Below are 20,062 nucleotides of genomic sequence, written 5' to 3' on the forward strand. Positions count from 1 at the left end.
AATTTCAGTGGTTTTAAATAACATCATTTTATAATCTGGAAGGAAGAAGGCACTGGCTCGTTTATGCTGTCGAGTGCAGAAAATGACAACAGAAGACAGAGGGCAGTTCCCCTGAGAAGAGTGGGCTGCTGCATGGCACAGGTATGCTGAAGACCGAGACATCACCAGCCACACGGATTCTTCAGTAGCCTTTCAATAGCACCGTGTCACTAGGCTACTGCCTCTGACACCTGACTTATACACATGCCCATGCAGGTCTCCAACACACTTGCTGCAACTTGAACTCCTTAAGAAGTAACACAGGAGATTTAAACCATTCCAAGAGAAGGGGTTAGTTCGTTTATTGACAGTTTTTGACATGTCAAATTCCAGCTTGTATTTAACTACTTGAGTGTTCTAACCAAGGCTTGTAGGAATCCCTGGGTCTCGTAACCATAGAGTGCTAGATCACTAGCTGTAAGGTTAGTAGGTCAAACCCAGCTGGAGGCAACTCGTGGGAAAATTCTGGCAATCTGTTTTTCAATGAGCCGGAAACCACACAAGGATAGTGGGTTCTCTTTTTCTTGATCTGTTTCGTTTTGAATCTGCTCTTGAAAGGCCACAGCTTTGAAAGCATCATGGAGTGCACTTCTAGGAGACATGAGGATGGCCATGAGTCAGAATTAACCACAGGGCAACTGGTGACTGGTCAACCAAGATATAATTTCCCTACTATATTTTTATTCTGCTTACAGAAACAAAGCCATAAAGATTTAATCACATTCAAGTTTTAAAAGGAGAAACATTAAAAATCAAATGGCTTCCCCAAAGGCTCTCAGTACTTCTAAGGACAGCATTCATAGGCGATCATATGACCAGCATTCATAGGCGATCATATGACCATTCATTGTTCTGTACCCTGTACCCATTGTTCTGTTTCCTCTTGGGAAAACCTGAGGCTCTCTGTGCTAGGACACAAGTGACTGATAGGCAAAAAAGGATACTTTCTTCCTTCTCTGCTTTTTAAAGGGTCGTGGTGACGCTGTGGTTAAGGAGCTCGGCTGCTAACCTAGACGTCTGCGGCGCGAATAGCACTTTGAGGAAAAACGAGGTGGCCATCTGATTCTGTAACGATTACCATCTGGGAACACCTGTGTCCTCGCCCTGTGGGGTCGCTGTGAGTCAGAATCAACTAGATAGCAATGGGTTTGGTTTTAGGGGAACTCTGTCATTTATTTGTATTTTATAAATATTTGGAAGTAATTTACATCCATAGTATCTGAGTATTAAAAATACAGTTTTGCTTTAACATACAATGTAGCTGGATGAGTCATGCATATAAAAGAGTTCTAGAAGGGTCAACTTCTGTAAAACATAGCCAATGCCTGCCCCAAAGAAAATGTAATTACAGAACTATAAGGCCAAGTTTAACTTGTGCATAGACCGTAACTGTGTCTTTAAGGCAGTTAAAACATTTATTGTATCTGGGGTTAAAAGGAGATTGACAATGGCATTAAAGAATAAAGTGTCATTTATTTGGGTGCTACTTTGTGAAGGCTTCTAACTACAGATGAGCTCACCGTACCACGTACAATATGGAATCACACCTCAAACATAAAATCACACGGCTCCAATCAATGTACAGTGACCACACTGTCCAAAGAAACCAAGAAAACTAGCAATGAATTAAGTTAAGGTGCAGTAACTTTTCTAAAATAAAATATTAGCACCACGTCCGGATAAAAAGACCTAAATCTACTGGCCTCCTTGCTCTTCATAAAATAACTCCATATGAACAATTTTTTTAAAGCACAAAGATTAATTTGCAAAACCGGTGCGACCAGAGTTAATGTTGTTTTTCTTTTCTGCATCTTTCCTGGCAAGGAAAGGAAAAGACAGGCCGTAAAAATGTTCCCAGGACATGGAAAGCAAACAGCATCGCGTCTCAGGGACCCGGCCGCAGGGCCTTCAGCAGTGAGTACCGACCGATGCAAAGGTGGACATCTCTCGGCGTATGGTGCTGAAGGGCGAGAGTTCGAGCTCCGTGGTGTACTCGTTGTCATTGTCGTCACTGGTGGCCGTGGAGGACTTCGGGAGGCACTCCTCGCAACAGCAGCAGCAGCACTCCCTGAAGGCCCGGCTGAAGGGCTTGCAAAGACAGAAGAGGAGGACCGGCGTGACGCACGACTTAAAGAACAAAAGAAACTGGCTGATGATACTCAGCAGGTCCATCGTCTGCTGCGAGACGCCCGTGGCCATGTAGGCGGTGACGATGTTGCAGATGTTCTCAGGAATGATGCAGAAGCCGTACAGAATGGTCAGCGCCACCACCGTGCAATTCATCTGGCTCTCCAGCTGAATCTGCCGCTTGTTCCCTCGCGTGCAGGCCTTCTCCGCTTGGCGGATTTTCCGCGCCGTCACCAGCGAGCAGGTGATGGTGAAGAGCGTGGGTAAGCAGAAGTAGCAGCCGAAGTACCACCAGAGTCGCGCGCTGTCGTAGGTGAGCGCGAGGACGTAGATGGTGTCCGGCAACTCCGGGGAGACCTTGATCACGCACCGCTGGGCGGGCGCGCGGCCGGGCCCCAAGTCCTCCTGGCTCAACTGGCGCAGAAGCACCTCCGGGAGGGCGAGCAGGAGCGCGCCCACCCAGATGACGGCCAGCTTGGCGGCGGTGGACGAACAGTTTTCGATCATCTCGTAGTACATCTGGACGTTCGTGGCGGCACGGAAACGGTCTATGCAGAGAGCGCACAGGGTGAACGTGGTGACTCCCAGAGACGTGACCTGTGGGAGGAACAGAGAACACGTTGATTCCGGGCGCTCCGTGCAAGAGCGAACCACCAGGAAATAAGTCCAGAGGGGTCCAACCGTGCACCCAGAAAGAGGACCGTTTCCTGGAACCAGACTTGGGAAACTGAGCGAGCGACTTCAGCTGCTTCCGCGACAGGCAGCATAAAGCCCCCTATCCACGGTCAACCCCTGTGGGTCAGAACGAACTGGGCCTCACGGTGCCATCGGTGGCTGGGAGTTTTTGGGGTTTTGTTTTTGGAAGTACCTACAACCCCTGGATTATAAACTCGCCCTGTTCCTAAATCTACCTTTGTGTCAAATTGGTGCGTCAGGCAGAAGAGTTGGGTACGGTGATGTTGGTAACTCACATTCGTGAATCAAACGGTTGTCTTTGTAGATGGTTTGCCTGAGTAGGTGTAAAAGCTATGAAAAACGCTTCTAGATACACTGACATATCTGTAACATAATGATACACTAATACAAATGTCCTGGTGCCTGGCACATAATACCCCACCTTCCCCGCTTTGTTATTATGCATCATTGCTTGCACCTTGGATTGTTCAAAAGATTTAAGGGGCTTGGTTCTAACAACGGGTTGTGCCCAAGTTAACGTTTATAACCCAGGAACTGCCTGGGTAAATCACTGTCTTTCCCCCAAGGCACATCTGTGTGGATTCAAACCTCCAACCTTTCAGGCATTAGCCATGTTCACCACCGCTGTAAGCGGATGCACTGTGGGAGAAAACAGTGGCCTAGGAGTTCAACAAGGTTAGAGCTGAAAGAATCCGGAGTGACCATCACTGCTTTTCAGAGGAGATCTCAGAGATCCCAGCAATTTCAGACACCCTGAAAGTGGCAGCCACCTGGAGAGCTAGACAAGGGGGAAGGTGCGTTAAGTGAATTCCATCTTCATTCATGACAAGGATGGTCCTGTTTTCTGGTGCAAGAGTCAGTTCTAGTTCTGACTGATACACAGCAGGACCAAGAACTCAATGGTACCAAGAGACTAGATGACGATAGCTCCTTCGATGTCTGTTAGATGCTGAATAAAATCATTGAACATTATTTCCAAAGGCATATGCTTATGGAAAACAAGGAAGGGAAATTCTCTGGAGAGCAATGTCATTGAGAAAGCAATATTTTAAAAGCCAGTGACCTAGCTCGGTCCTGTGTGTTTTCCTGAACGACACCTGTTAATTCTAGTGAGGAATTCAAGTTAGTTTTAGTTGGAAGGAAAGACTAAGTGACCAGGTATGTAGAGATGGGGGTCAAAACTATCACCAGCACAGGAGAGGAGTTGGCCAAAGATGCCCCTCATGGGTTCACAACTTCCTAAACAGTGACATCTTTAAGCGCATAGAGGAAAAGAGTAGAGACAGATGAGACAGAGTTGCCTCTGTTATAGAGTTGGGCCTGAATTGAATGAATTTGGAAGATAAACAAAAACAACAAAAGAGCAACTATTAACCAAGATTCTGAATTTATAAGGTATCGGGGACAGAATTCATACTATACGGAAGGCTTAGAAAACCCCAAAATGAAATTAAAGTTATGCCAAGCACCTGGTAGAAGCAAACACAAATTGTCTCTAGAAGAATGTATTTACAAATGGGGGATCAGAGAAATCCCACTGATAACATTTAAGGGAGCATGAATTCACGATCAAAATTATAATATGCAAAAGACAACAAACCACAGGATGGACTTGACCACCAGAAGTAGCCTCATCATTTGGATCCAAGGAATCCCTAGAGCCAGTGGAATATTTATGACAAGACACGTACAGATCTCAAAAGGATACCCCAGATATTAAAATAAGGCAAGGGTATTTCCAGCTCCCTGAATTCCAACCTTCTAACCTTTGAGATAATAAATTTCTTCTTATGAAAAACAAAACAACAGCAAGACAACCCCCCCCAAACTGCAAGCTACTAAGAGTTGATGTGCCAAAGGAAGCAAGTTATAGAAGCAGACACAGAATAAATACATGTATCATGAAATAACTGTGTAGCAAATGTAGAATAATGTAAATACATTCACAATTTGTGTATTTTTTAAATGACAAAGGACAGATTACATGAGTGTGAGTCCAAAAGGATTGTTAGTAAGGTTCCAGATCTACGTGCATGGCTTTAATTCGAACAAAACCTGTCCCCCCAGCCGGTGGGCGGCTGCCGACAAGTTTTTTCACTAATACAATTGTATCAGTTGTTAGGGTTACTACCAAAAAAATGATCCAATCAAAACGACTTCTGAGAGGACCTGCTGTGCCAGCTCAATTCAAGGCAGAGAGCTCCTACCTGCTCAAATGGTTATAGTGACTGGTCTTGGAATTCCAAAGGAGTAATCTTGATAGATTTCCTTGAGCAACACAAGATACACATAGACTTACTTGAAAGACATTTGAGGAAAATTGAAAATTGTATTGATTAGAAACAGTCAGGAAAATGGTGCTGAAAATTTTTCTTTTCCCATTACAATAATGCACCAACTCATTCTTGGAAGGGACCAAGAGCTGTCCTGTGAGAACTTCACGGGAAAACCTTCCTCTACAGATTTGACCTGGCCCTTTCAGACTTGTGTTGTTTCTGTTCCCAAACTCAGACAACATTCCAAAGGAACACAGACGTGCGTCCCTCAAGGGCTACGATGCAGCGTGCAGAACGCTTTGGGGGAGAGGTTAGAGGAAATGGAAACCCCACCTTCAGAAATATATAGACCTCGATGGAGGCTTAGTCAGTAAACAGCAGGTTTACATTTTGATAATTTATTTGCAGAGAGATTTCTATGATTTTCTAACAATACTTTTTGATGTCCCCTCATACGATGCTCCTGAAACTGGAAGAGAAGTTCCCTCGGTGGGTGGCATGCTCCAAGACCAGTCACTTCTCCTGGTGTGAATGTCTAGGGTGTGAATGTCGAGGATGGCATGCTCCAAGACCAGTCACTTCTCCTGGTGTGAATGTCTAGGAATAGGGCAGCAAGGTCATGCCAGGGTAAGGGGGTAAAGAAGGAAAATCAATTATGATTTTCATAGATCGTGGTTTCAAAGGCATTGTGTAGACAGAAGGAAGACCATTTGTCACAACAATTTTAACACCCAAACTATTAGCTGTTCATCTGGGGCCTTCAAGCTGTCACGCTCCCTGTAATATGGCAGTTTGCTTCACACATAGATGCTACGCGAGCTCCAAAATTAAATCATCTCTTCTTCAACACTCATGTCCGAATGTGCCTCCCAGTGCTCATACGGAAAGTAAGGACATGGTACCCAGGCATGGCTACTCTCAGGAATGTTAGGTTAGATCAGTGGTTCTCAACATTCCTAATGCCGTGATCCTTTCATACAGTTCCTCATGTGCTGGTGACCCCCAACCATAACATAATTTTCATTGCTACTTCATAACTGTCATTTTGCTATTGTTCTGAATCAGGCAACCCCTGTGAAAGGGTCATTCAACCCCCAAGGGGGTCGCAACCCGCAGGTTGAGAACCACTGGTTTAGACAGTCTAGCGATGAGGTCTAATGAGGGCTTAATCGCGTGAGAAGCAAAAATTAAAAGAAACTATCACTCGTAAAAGTCTCAAGCAGTGCAAATGAAAGGGGTTTGATTGTGCATAAAAAACACATTTGCTGCCCTAAAACGTCTTTGGAAAGTCTCCCACAAGAATCTGTATAAGCAATATTCACGTGGATGTTCCAAGAAAGCCATTTCTACCTTCACCTGTTAAAATTACCTTCCAAATTCATGGAATTCATGGACAGAAACTAGTTCTGCATCTATGGTGGAGACGCAACATGATTCTAAAATTGAAGTCCACATTGTGCAGCTGTCATGATTTAATTTTTTAAAATTAAGATCAGGGGATGGAAATCCGAAAAAGTCTCACCATTGTCTGGAGGTCTATGTCAAACATCAGGGGGTAAAAACCACTGTGGGTCTTCAAGTTTTGGTCTACCGCTCCTTTGTCAACTTTATGTATTTTTGAAATAATTGGATTCATTTTTTGAGATGAACAAAAGAAAACCAAAAGTTCTCCCTCAGACATGTCCAGCCTCAGCAAGGCCTTCCGTGCAGCTGTCACTGAGCAAATCTCCGTGTGTTCTTCCTTGTTTTGTACATCCTAAGTCCGTCTGCAACACAGAGCTGCAATCATTTTATGCTGTGCATTCTTTTGAAATGGTCAAGAGCATCTCTATTAAAAGGAAAGCTCACCAGCAGAGACTCTGAAGATGGGAATTTTTCCAGAAGACAGGAACATCTATGGACTCAACAGTTTTCTGTGGTTCCTTACAAAGAGCACCCCGTGCACAAGCAAGAGCATCACCTTTCTTACTACTCTCCCTCACTTGACCTCGTGAGATTGAAGATCTGGACCAATTACCACTAGCATTTGCCTGCGTAACATCAAGTCGACGACAAAGCACGTTGCGAGGGGTAAGGACACATGAATGGGGGCGGATACACTTTCGGCAGGAGTGCTCGCTTGCCAGCTACTGAGCTGACCTAGCACGTGCTGCAAATCCACTCCTAATTAGAAGCCCTTCGTTGCTTTCAAAGACGAAACCTGAGAGCATTTTTTTTAGGTGCTGTGTATTTCTTCTCACAAAATAACAAAGCCAGGTTAAAATTTCAACAAGTTGAACATGTGCTCTAACTTCCTGCTCCAGAATTCTTTTACACCACATTTTTGGTTTGGTCCCATCTCCATGGTCATCTAAAAGCTTCAGCTAGAACCGCTCATGAACTTGATGTTCTAATACTTGGAATCTGTCCCTCTTGAAGGAGCCCTAGTGGCACAGTGGGAAAGCACTCTGTAGGTTTGGCAGTTCGAACCCATCAGATGCTCAATGGAAGAATGAAGTGGTAGTCTGCCGCCATAAAAATGGCTACTTTTCGGAACCTTTGTATCCATTCCAATTCATAACCAACCCGTGCCAACAGGAAAAAACCGGTGCTCCGTACTGAGCTAGCCTCACAAATGTTGCTATGTCTGACGTGTTGGTTAAAGCCATTGTCAATCCATCTTGTTGACCATCATCCTCTTTTCACTGCCCCTCGACTTTACCAGGCACGATGTCCTTTTCCAGGAACGGGTCTGTCCTCATAACATATCCAAAGTAAATATATCCGAGCACTGAAGCAGCATGTTGGCTTGACATCTTCTGATATGGATTTGTTCATTATTCTGGTAGTCCATAAATCAAAAATCCAAACTCACTGCCATGGACTCGATGCCAATTCACTGTGACCCTATAGAGCAGGGTACGTTGTCGAGACTATAACAGTTAATGGGTGTAGAAATCCCAGTCTTTGTCCTGTAAAGGAGCTGGTGGTTTAGAACTGCTGACCTTGTGAATCACAGTCCAACGCATAACCACTAAGCCACCAGGGTACCTTTGGTGGTCCATAGTATATTCAATAACCTTCCTAATATATTTTCTAATGCTTGGAGCCTTTAAAATCCTATGAGGCAGTTCTGCTCTGTCCTATGACCACTAGGAGTGAGAATTGACTCAATGGCAATGGCATTGGATCCCTCTTGAACTAGTACTCACTGGAGCAAACGGCTGTTTCGCCCACTCATGGAAAGATTGTCGGTTCAATGACTCAGCCGTGGCTGGCAATTGGCTTCTGCAAAGAGTACCGGGAGGAAAATGCTGTGGAGCTTAGTAGCAAGAGGGACCACCGAGAGTGGGAATGGACCCAACAGGCTTAGGTTTGGATTCTTCAGAGAAATAATGGATTGAGGGCTGAGGGAACCTCTCAAGTTCATACTGCAGCCTAATCCCAGCCCTAACACTGCCCAATCCATCTGCTGCCACGGTTTACAGTCAGTGCTTTGGACACAGTGCTGCAAATTCTCATACGCACCAGATTATATGGTTCAGAAGACCAACAAATATACACATGCCTGTTTGGTGCTTTCTAAAATTAAGTCTAACCCAAACTCGCTGCCATTTTGAGTCCTTTCTGACTCATAGAGACATTACAGCACAGAGTAGAACTGCCTCTATGGGTCTCCAAGGCTGTGAATCTTCCCAGGAGCAGCAGCCTCACCTTTCTCCTGCAGAGTGGCTGGTGGGTTTGAACTGCGGACCTTGGGGTTAGCAGCCCAAAATGCAATCCTTCATAAATGATTAGCTGCACTCCTCAGAATTAAGTTGACAAGAGTCATCAGAATAATGGGAATGCTGGCCTAATTTCTGCTTACCCAAATACGAAATCTATCCATGTAATTAAAGTTCCTAAATGTTGGGGCAAGACAAAAAGATTTCCATCACAATTTTTAAATACACATGTTTAAGTACAGCCCATTAAAATTCCACCAAGATGAATGGTGCAATTATATGCAATTATAAAGTATATCGTGAATGCTGGATCCTCTGCATTTAATGACCATATCTGATTGCTAAAATTCAATAGCACTGTGAAGCATGCTCTGGGGACAGGGCTGTTAAGCTGTGGCTCAGACGGGTAGTTCTTTGACGCACTGTCCTGAGAGATGGAAAGAGCACGATGCGATCTCTTATTAATTAAGCTGCAATGGGAGGAATAATTAACAGCAACAAAAGCAGAACTGTAAACAGTTTTAATAGACAAGACTATTAATTTTGAGGAATTTCAAAACCAAAGGAAAGCTGGGCGCAGACAGTTTAAACGATTGGAGAAAATAAGATATGGAAGGCCTGTTGAGCACTGCAGGGGGCTGGCATCAAAATGCAGAGGCTAAGGCAGAAAATAACATCAGCATCTTTCTTTCAAGCACTTATGTGCTGCTTTGCTCAGGATCCCAATGGAACAGCAATGATGTCCCTACAGCTCTTTCCCAGGCAATGTCCAGAGCAGCTTCAGGCAATTGCAGGCACCCAAGGAACAGCAGGGCACAGGACAGGCATAGGCCATTGGGGCTCGAGTGGCCCACAAGGAAGCCACAGATCCAGTTCCAAGTGTGGAGTCAAAGGTTAATCTAGCCTATCACCTTTATTCTCTTTCTATCACAGTATCACTATGGCTTAATGTTGTCAGTGGTTGGAAGTATGGAATTAGCACGCATGCGCACACACACACACACACACACACACACACACACAGTCAGGGTAAGTAAACATGTACTGTCACCTAGGATTTCCACTCATACCTGCATGGGCTTATTCCAAACAAAATGTATTTAATCATGTCTCTGTGATCAGTTGATGCTGCCAGAAAAGTTCTCTGATTAATATACTCGTAGATTCATTAGGGTACCTTCAAAAGGTCCAATCAAAACAGTGGTTTCTAAGGAGATCACATGGGCCACTTCAATTCAAGGCAGAGAGATCAGCTCAGAAACTTAGGCCAACTGTTTGGGGATAGATTTTCTCAAAGGACATAGGATCATACGGGGTTTTTATGAAGGGCTTGAAAAAGCTTGTAGAAAAATTCCACTATCTTTTCATTCAATTTTTTCCATGAGCTGTTTTTTTAAAATGTTACAATTTTTTTAATTGGGAGCTAATACATATATCGTACTATTCCATAGTTCAATCGCATGAAGCAATATTATAAAATTGCTACCACAATCAGGTTCCTAAAATCTTCAACATTTCTGATGCCTTTTCCTTTGAAGAAGGCTTAAGAAAATGTAAAACTGCATTGATGGACAAAAAGCTATGAAAACTGCATTGAAGAATTTTATGCTTAATTATTTGTACTATGTGGGACCTATGACATATACATGTATGTGTGTCTGGATAGAGAGAGAACATATACTATCTGCTAACTACAAGGTCAGCAGTCCAAAACCATCAACTGTTCCAAAGGAGAAAGATGAGGCTTTTTACTACCATAAAGAATTATAGTCTCTCATAAGAGCAGTTCTATCGACCGGCTTCGGAGCTGGTCACGGAGAGGTAGGAGGGAGCGGGAGCTGAAAAAAAAAGGAAAAAAAAAGAGCAGTTCTATCTAAGCTATCCTATAGGGTCATTATGAGTGAGAATTGACTTGATGGCAGTGAATTTGAGGTTTGGATTTTAGTATAGACAGATACAAGTACAGAGAGTTCATAAAGGCGTAGACATGGATGTGTGTACTCAAAAAACAAAACACAGAAAAACCAAACCCACTGACACAGAGTGGATTCTCTGACTCAGAGTGATCATCCAGGACAAGCTAGAACTCCCCCTGTGGGTTTCTGAACCTGCAACTTGTTACGAGATTAGAAAGCCTCATCTTCTTCCTGTGGTGCAGGTGGTGGTTTCAAACTGCTGACCTTGTGGTTAGCAACCGAACGTATAATCACTACACTACCAGGACTCCTACGTGTGTACACACACCTATGTATTGTGTGTGTGCCCTCGACTACATTCCAACTCATAATGACTCTCTGTGGCAGAGTAGAACTGCCCCATTGGATTTTCTTTCTGCTGGAAGAGTTTGAACTGTCAACCATCTATGAACACCGCATGGTTAACTTTTGCTAAGGGAAAAGTGAGAGAATGACAGAGAGATATCGGTGGGCTTCTCTATGCTGTGCCCTGGGTGCTGGCAATCATGATGACTTCATGTGGGTTTTATCCAAAAGTTTCACGACATCCCCCCCTCCTCGGCTTCCATGTAGCCCGCCCAGGAGTTAGTTGGCACATGGAAGGACTCACTACAATCTAGCAGACAGACTGACTATGCCCCATTTCAGGCCTGCTTGCTGTGACTCTCCTTGATCTGAAATCCATGCTTGTAGGCTTGACCACCACTGCGGAGAACCGCCGATTCCTGAGATTGTCAGGAAAGCAAACATACTTTGAACATTTCTCTTAGGAAAATTGCTACAGACATCGAACTAGATTTACATGCTGGCTAAATTATCAAACCTCCCCTGATGTAGGAGTATTTCAAGGGATATGAGCCAATTCACTGCAAATCAACTATGTCCTCTTTGGCCTATTGGAAGAAGATAACCTTGGGATAGGATTGGCAGTGACAACTCCCGGTTAGCAGCCCAGGAGAGCAGTGATTAATATTTTACAGTGGGGGCTGCCATTTCAATCTGTGCGAGGCAAACACCCCTGAGGTTGCCCAGGATTCTTGTCTATTTCAATGTGTTCCTTGTTACGGTGGACACTTTCAGTCACCCTCAGAAAATCATTAAAAGTTACCTTTACTGGGGGAAAGAACGGCCAAGAATTCTATCAGCTTTAGATATTATTTTATTCATTCATAGGATTGTGTAAATTTAATAGAATTACTTAAAGTGTATGTTAAACTATAATGAAATTTAAAGATCAAATGTAGGCAATGTCGGCAATCTGGGGATTCATAACATACCTACAATAAATCCTAAGGACTCACATCTCACTATATTCTATATTAGAAATGTTGTACTAACTCACACTAGGCTGTACTTTGAAGCAATTCTCAAAGGCTTATTCTTAATGATAGTCAAATTGCAATCGACTCCATGTCGTGGTCTGGGTATTTTGAGTGATAACTGATACCCTAAGTGACTTTATTTTCTCCTTGCCTCCGTTTTCTCAGAGAGTCCATAGGAGCACTGTAAAGTGAGCTTCTGCCTTTATTGTAGGCTCTGAGAAAGGAAAAACACAACAGAAACCAAAAATCCAGAATGCACAAATATGAATAATGGGAGTTTTGGTAAAATGCTCCTAAATTTAGCTTCTGAGTCTTGCTGCAGAACCAACCAACAGGGCGAGTAATAATTTTTTTAAAATAAAACTCACTGCCATAGAGTCAAGGCCCACTCAATTGTCTGTTAGCACCCCAAGATAGCAGCGATTAGTATTTTCCAAGGAAGCGTGCATGTCAATCTGTGGAACATTAAGCTGGTGCCCAGGTGCATGGAATTTGGAGACCATGAAGGATTTTTATCTCGGCGTTATTCTGGACACTTGCAGAAACCCTCAGAAAGTTGTAAGAAGTTTGCTTTTCACAAAAGCCACCCTATAGAACAGGGTAGAACTGCCCCTGTGAGTTTCTGAGACTGTAACTTTTTCCAGGAGTAGCAAGCCCCATCTTTATCCCAATTAGTGGCTGGTGGTTTCAAACAGCTGGCCCGGTTAGCAGCCCAGTGTGTAAGCATAGAGCTACCCAAATGGAGCCAGAAATGGTGCTCTTCCTTCTCCAGGCCCTGACCCCAGAGGACAGCCAACCAGCATCCCAATGTTTTGTCCTTTTGCTAAACTTACACCAATGGATCCCAAATCCCTGCTCAACAATTGGATTGAGCATTTTCAAAGAGCCGTTTCATACCAAGAGCCAGCAAGGCATTTGGCATTAATGACTCTTAAAAAAGACTCCACACGAAATGGTCTGGCTTGTCCTACAATCAGAAAACAAATATATTCCCATCACCAGCCAATTTCAGGGCAATGCTTTCTTAGATTTCTGTTAGAAGTATAACAATCACAACAAAGAGGTCATTAAGACAAGACAATAAATAATCAGGGAGGAAAGGATACTGTATCAATCCAAGTACAACTGGTTTCCAGGGTCCTCACTGTTCAAGTTTCGATCTTGATACAAGTATCAAACCATGAGGAAATCTGGGTCACCATATTCATTGTGCTTTCCAATGAAAAACATGGAGTGGTATGCAGATGATATGGAGAAAAAACACCCAGTGCCTATTTTGTTTTTATTCCATTAAAAACTGATGGCTTACATCCAGTCTTAGCATTCACCCATTTTTCCAAAGCTCATTGCAAACAAGCAAGCAAAGAAGTAAGCCAGATGTGAAACAGATAGCCCAAATCATATAATGCATATAATTAATTCCATTAAGTATATGGTAATATGTTCTAATAAATTTCTGATTAAGACAGCAATATCATGGTCATCAATGGTGGGGGGTGGAGTAGTAGAGACTAACTTACTTCCAAGCAAAATGTGTTCATGTGAAATTTAATCTGCCTATTGAAGCAGAGTGACACTATTAGACTACACTTGTTTTTATAAAATAGGGAAATTTCCATGCAAAGTCATGGAAACCACACTCTAACCTAACTTAGATTTTAACCCAAAAAAAGTTAAAGACTTCCACTTCTGTTCTGTCCTTGATATACAAGTAAGCCTCCAAACAAGGGCATTATTGTTGACGAAGCCCATTCATCTGGGCCATGAATGCTAATCTATGATAAGTCAGTGGTTACAGGCCTAGCAATCAGTCAAGGGGGGAAAAACCAAACAGGATGAGCACCGGGTAGAGTTTCCTTTGGAACTCTAAATGGCTGGGTTTGTATAACGTTCGCTGCCTCTTGCATTTTCCATAACCCTTATTCTGTTAGCACTGCAGGGCAACAAGGGCACTCTGAGCACTAGTGAGGAGGCCAAGTTCATCAGCGCTGCAGTTGATCGGACTGCTGTCAGGGAGCTAACCTTTATCCACAGGTCGCCCTCTCAGAGGGCATGCGCATCACGCTGGAGGGCAGACCCGCACTTGGACTGGTGTTTCCAAACGGAAAGGGAGTGCCTATCAGAGCTGGACCGCTCCCCTATAAGCACACTCCCGTCCCTGGGAAGAAACTGAGCGCTGCCTAGTCCTGCCTCCAAAGCCATGGAGAACTGTCTTACCTGCTTGGGTGTCAAGTTGAACGGGACACTCTCACACCTTTGCCATCAGCAAACTCAGTGATTTCCATGACATCGAGCCTCGTTCACCCAAGGAAGCCTGGAGGTAGTGCAGGTTCCATGGTGAGCGGCAGGGGAAAGACGAGGCTGGCTGTTCTCACAAAGAGGTATTCAGTCTTGGAAACCCAAGAAGCAGTTCTACCCGTCCTATAACCTTGCTGTGAGTTAGAAGTGATCCCATAGTAGTTGGCCTGAATGTTTTTGTGTACTTCGTCCATACCCGAGTCCCAATTTCATGGAGGGGTAAAAAGATTTTGAGGACATAGACCCATTTTTGCCTTCCTCTAGCTCAGTGCCCTTTCATATAGTTCCTCACGTTGTGGTGAACGCCCACCCCCCAACCGTAAAAGTATTTCCTTGCTACTTCATCACTGTAATTTCGCTACTGTTATGAATCGGGCGACCCCTGTGAAAGGGTCGTTTGATCCCCAAAGGGGTTGCAACCCACAGGTTGAGAACTGCTGCTTCTAGCTTAATCTTAGTAACATGCTCCTACTTATTTTAAAAACAATTAAGACTATTTAAAAGCCATCACATCGTGCTCAAACCTGTCTTGCCTCTATAAATCATTTCTTTCTTCCCAGTCCCACCTTGAATTAAAACTTTCTATCAATTATGACTTCTGTAACACAGTACATTCTTTTGGTTCTAAAAAAAAATCACTTAACAACTTGTCTAACGCATTATAACTTAATTATAAATCTGTCAAGCCCTCCCTAGTATAAAAATGCAAATGAAGCAAGATTCGCATCCTTTTTCTAAGAGATAAGCTGTTTATTGGAATTAACTGGTCTTAAGAAATTTACATATTCAATATTTATTCTCAATCATTAGCAACTCATTTTTAAATGCAATGTAACCCCCCAAAGTCCAGTTTTCTCTGTTCAGTATGATGACGATGCTCTAAATCTTCTCAAGGTGAAAACAAGAATTAACGTTGTTCACAATGAGGTTCTGGTGAATTTCCCAAGCAAAGTTATGCGTTTTCATCTCTTTTCCATTGTGACTAATGATATTGATGAGTACAATGGTGGAACCAAATTATGACCCAAACGAGAGTTGACTGCAACCATTTGCGGTGGGTCGTTCTGATTTGAATGACATTGAGAAAGCACATTTCGAGGTAAAACTGTCTCTGTTCTTTCTGAAGTTGCACCATTGGTAGTTGATTCAGGACAGACTTGTTCTTCCCTCGACCCTGTTATAAAAGACAAAAGTCTCCAAATCTCACATCTCAGGTAAACGCTGCTGTGCAGAGGGGATTTGAGCTGAAGCAAAGACAGAAAATCTAGGAGGAAATGCCCTGCTAGTGAGGAGTCATGGGGAGGAGACTGTTGTGCTAAAAACAGTAGCCCTGGGTAGTCACAGACCTGATGAACATGACTCATTCCACGCGGAGATCAAACCAATGGCCTTGGCCTCATTAGTGCTATGAGCCATTCAACCGTGCTGACAGATACACTGGGGAACTACCACAAATTCATACAAAGAAAACAGTCTGTTTCAAGACTGTTAGGGACACTGAAATGATAGCATGTGATCTATAAAACGTATCTATCCCCATTTTCCAAATAGAAGGATTGATTGTACAGTTGGGGCTCCAGCAATCCAATTCAACATGAAATTTTATGTGATCATCTCATCTGGCAGAAAGAACGCTGTTTTAATTAGGCACATTTAAGAGTTAGGCGTGGCTTATCAAGAAAGTGAAAAGATAAGCTAGTGACTGAAATAATCTCTTCAGAAACATCGTATATATGATAAAAATTTAAGAATCAAAATATTCATAAAGCATTGGCAACTTGACAAAAAGACAAATAATTCAGTCTTTAAATGGGCAAAAGACTTCAAGAGACACTTCACCAAAAAGGACATTAAAAAGGCCACCAAACCCGCGAGGAGATGCTCAGTCATGATTAATCAGAGATGAAAACCAAAGCCACGAGACTCTATCTTACTTCCGTTAGGATGGCTAAGATTAAAAATGCTGAAAATAACAAATGTGGGCCAGAATGTGGGAAAATTAAACCTCCTATCCATTCCATTCCTGGTGCAAATGCAAAACGGTACAGCTTATTTTACCATTTGGGGAACAGTGTGGGAAACCCCCCAAAAGACTATAAGTGGAGAAACTCTGACTAATAATTCTCCCTGTAGATATACTTATACACCCCCAAAATCTTGAAATTAGAGACTCAAACAGAAATTTTCACACCAATATTCACTGCAACACTATTCATAAAAGCCCAAAGGTATGAAGCTCAATAATCAATGAAACAGAATCTGTAAAGCAAACATGCACATACATAAAATGTAAGGCTCGTCAGCAGAAAGAGAAAAGAAGTCTCCATTCATGGGTAGACTCGTGAGCTCAGAATGATTTCACTTTAGCTACTAGATTTGCATCCTTTCCTCTGTTGAAGTTTTATTGATATAACCAGATTGGTTGGTAGACGGGGGAAACAACAGGATCCCAGTGTTTTGTCTTAACTCGTATTCTCTACTTTTATCTCTAGGTTCTCATATCTGCTGCAATGGCTACATACAACTCATGACCAGAGGGTTTATTAAGGAAGTTAACAGGCTGTAATGCAATGGGAAATTCTCAGGAAGCAGTTATTCATCAGGACATGTTACCTAATTATTTCAGGGTTTCTAATAAATGCCCAAAGAGCATACCACTCTACCGTGAGCTTCAAGTCAAAGGTATTCATCTCAACTCCATAGCTCAACAAAAACAGCTTCCGGAGTTCAGTGCAGCTCACTTGTTCCATGGGCTGGGAAGTCCACCACTCTGTTACATGCTCTGGTTCCCGATGCTACGGCTGCTCCCCAGGCGTCTCAGCAGTCTTCTGTATCTAGGAGGGTCAGTGTGTGGGGATGTCAGAGTCCAGAGCAGATGCTCCACTGTGGGATCTTGCTGGTAATTAGATCCCTACTCCTGCTTCTCAGAGGGTTCATTTGATACGAAGAGCAGGATGGCATTCCTGTAAATCTTATTTACAATTACTCACAAGTCAATCTTACTAATATCTTCACCCACCTTCTTACCAGACCTATGCAGGAAAAGGTCAATTGGTGGAAATGGACAACTTTGGCTAAAAGAACCACATTAAAAATGCACTGCCTCTGGACGCAGGATATGTCCTTACTCTGAGCATGGGCTTCAGAAAGGGATCTAATTCTGGGGAAATCCATTCTCCATGCTTTATCTTTCCCCCTGTGCTAATAATAGAATCTAAAGAATCTCCCCACCAGTCTTCCCTCCAGGTTGGGTAAGGTCAAAGTCAGTTATACAATGAGACCTCAAAAGGTTGGTGAGAAATGGAATTAAAAGGTAATGAAAGTTTTCCATGCACTTCTCAAGATTTGGGGGAAGAACATTGGGATACGATACTTATGTTTTATATAAACAATTATTTTAAATTAAAAAATGTATTTGATATTTTTAACATCCTTGTTAGTGGTCACTGATTTGATTCTGACTCCTGATGACCCATATCTGTCCATAGGAGCTCAGCAGCTGAACTCTCAGAAACGGATCCTCATTTCCTTCCTAGGAGACTCGGCATGGTGTTGAACCTTCAAAGTTTTAGTTAGCCGCTGAGCATATTTACCACTCCAACCCCAGATACTCCCTTCACATCTTGGCTGTTGTTGGGTAACATCGAGTTGGATTTGATGCATGGCAACCACAAGACACAACAGAAGGAAACATTGCCTGATCCTGGGCCATCCTCACAATTGCTTGAGCCCCCTGTCACTGGGTCAGTCCATATCATTCCCAAGTATGATGGTCTTCTCCTGGCACTGATCCCTTCTAATCACATGTCCAATGGATTTGAGGTAAATTCTTGCCATCCTAGATTCTAAGGTGCATTGTGGCTGTCCCATTCCAAGATCAATGTATGTTCTGATGGCAGTCCATGGTACTTTCAATATTCTTCACCAATACCATAATTCAACCATATCTGTTCTTTTCAGTTCTTTCTTATTAATAGTCCAGTTTTCAAAAGCATATGAAAATCCAACCCCAAACTCACTGCCATCAAGTCAATTGAAAATACCATGACTTGGGTCAGGTGCCCCTTCGTTCTCAAAATGACATCTTTGTCCATGAATCCTTTAAATAGGTCTTATGCAGAAGCGGTACCCAATGTATGACATCTTTTAGTTTCTTGACTCATGTTTCCACCAGGAGGCCTGGTGGTGTCGTGGTTTACAAATTGGGTTGCTAACTTCAAGTTAAGCAGTTTGGAACCACCAGCCTCTCTTAAGGAGGACAATCAAGCTGTTTTATCTCATAAAGGTTTTAAGTTTCCACAACCCGCAGTTACAGTTCTAGTCTGTCCTAAGGAGTCTCTATTACTATAAATCAAGTCATGGCAGTGAGTTTGCTTCGAATTCAAGGAATTGTGGTTGTGATGTCAGTAAATGTTTGACTGCTAACTGCAAAGTCAGTGTTTGTGTGTATGGAGGAAATATGTGACACCTTAAAGATGTAGTCAGGGAAACCCTATATAAGGTCACTGAGTTGGAATCTACTCAATGGCAGTAGGTTCGGATTTGGTTTTTGGTTTCCAACTCAATGTAAATACAATATACTATGTTTTCACTTATAACAAATAGTTCCAAAGCAGAGATAATGGTACTAGATACGAGTTTACATTCCTTACTTTTAAAAAGAAAACTCTTGGAACCCTTTAGACTCCCCAAATATCTAGTCAATTATCAAGGTAAGCCTCCTTGCCCAGGACAGACGGAAGAAACAAGACATCAAGAATTCAATTATTTTCCTAGTTGGATATTTTCACCATGCATCTTGGCTCTGTATTTAAGAAGATTAATTATAAGAATATAATTGAAAAAAGAATTGGAAGAAGTACAATTTTCACTTGAATATCTCATCTTGGGTCATAATCTTGTATGACTATGGCCTGAGTCATCATCCCAGGGCCACTCCTGTATTTGTAAGACACTTCCTGTAAACCTCTTTAAAGTATTTATCATTTTTACTTCTTTTTTTCATAACAGTAATAGCAGGAAGTCATCTGTATTACTCATCTTTGGAAACTTTCTCCTTGTCTTTCCTCCCCATTGCTAGTGCTGCCCTTGCCTAACACAGTGCCCGGAATAGAGGAAAAACCCAATAGATGTTTGATGAATGAATGGATGGCAAATAGAGGAATGAATGGTGACATGCATGGAAAAGGAATGAAGTGTTCTATTGTCCCTCAACCAGCCACTGGGCACTACTGCTTCATATATCATCCTTAAAAGCTAAAAGGTAGATGATATTTCTAGCATGGAAGCAAAGAAACTCTGTTTTCCCCTTTTACTTAGTTGATCTTATCTTATTTAAGAAAAGGATATTATTTATTATTATTATTGCAGCCAATAGTTAAGGGAGCTATTTGAGTGTCATACTCTGATGTCCTAAAACTCTCATGGCATAACTGGAACCCCCACCTAACTCAGTAGGCTTCACCGTATAATCTTCCATGAATTGGGTTATAAATAAAAGCATACTCTACAAGTCTTTTTTTCTCTTTTTCTGCCAGAGCCATGAGCTGACTGTTTTCATTTAGGTGGGGGTGCAGAAAATGGTTACAAAGACATTAACGGAAAAGACATAAAATATTTGTTAAGCGCCCTTCTCATACATTGGT

The 20,062-nt window shown here is 42.6% G+C and overlaps 1 protein-coding gene across 1 annotated transcript in view; it reads right to left on the reverse strand.

The window, feature by feature from the left end:
- Nucleotides 1–222: 222 nt before the first annotated feature.
- GPR37 (G protein-coupled receptor 37) overlaps nt 223–20,062 on the reverse strand; it is a 31,154-nt gene continuing 11,314 nt past the window's right edge. Inside the window, exon 2 of the mRNA XM_075558620.1 lies at nt 223–2,763. Coding sequence (XP_075414735.1) covers nt 1,948–2,763 — 816 coding nt within the window. The 3' untranslated portion in view covers nt 223–1,947. The remainder of the gene's footprint in view (nt 2,764–20,062) is intronic.

The sequence above is a fragment of the Tenrec ecaudatus genome, chromosome 9 (genome assembly GCF_050624435.1).
Source record: "Tenrec ecaudatus isolate mTenEca1 chromosome 9, mTenEca1.hap1, whole genome shotgun sequence".
Lineage (NCBI taxonomy): Eukaryota > Metazoa > Chordata > Mammalia > Afrosoricida > Tenrecidae > Tenrec > Tenrec ecaudatus.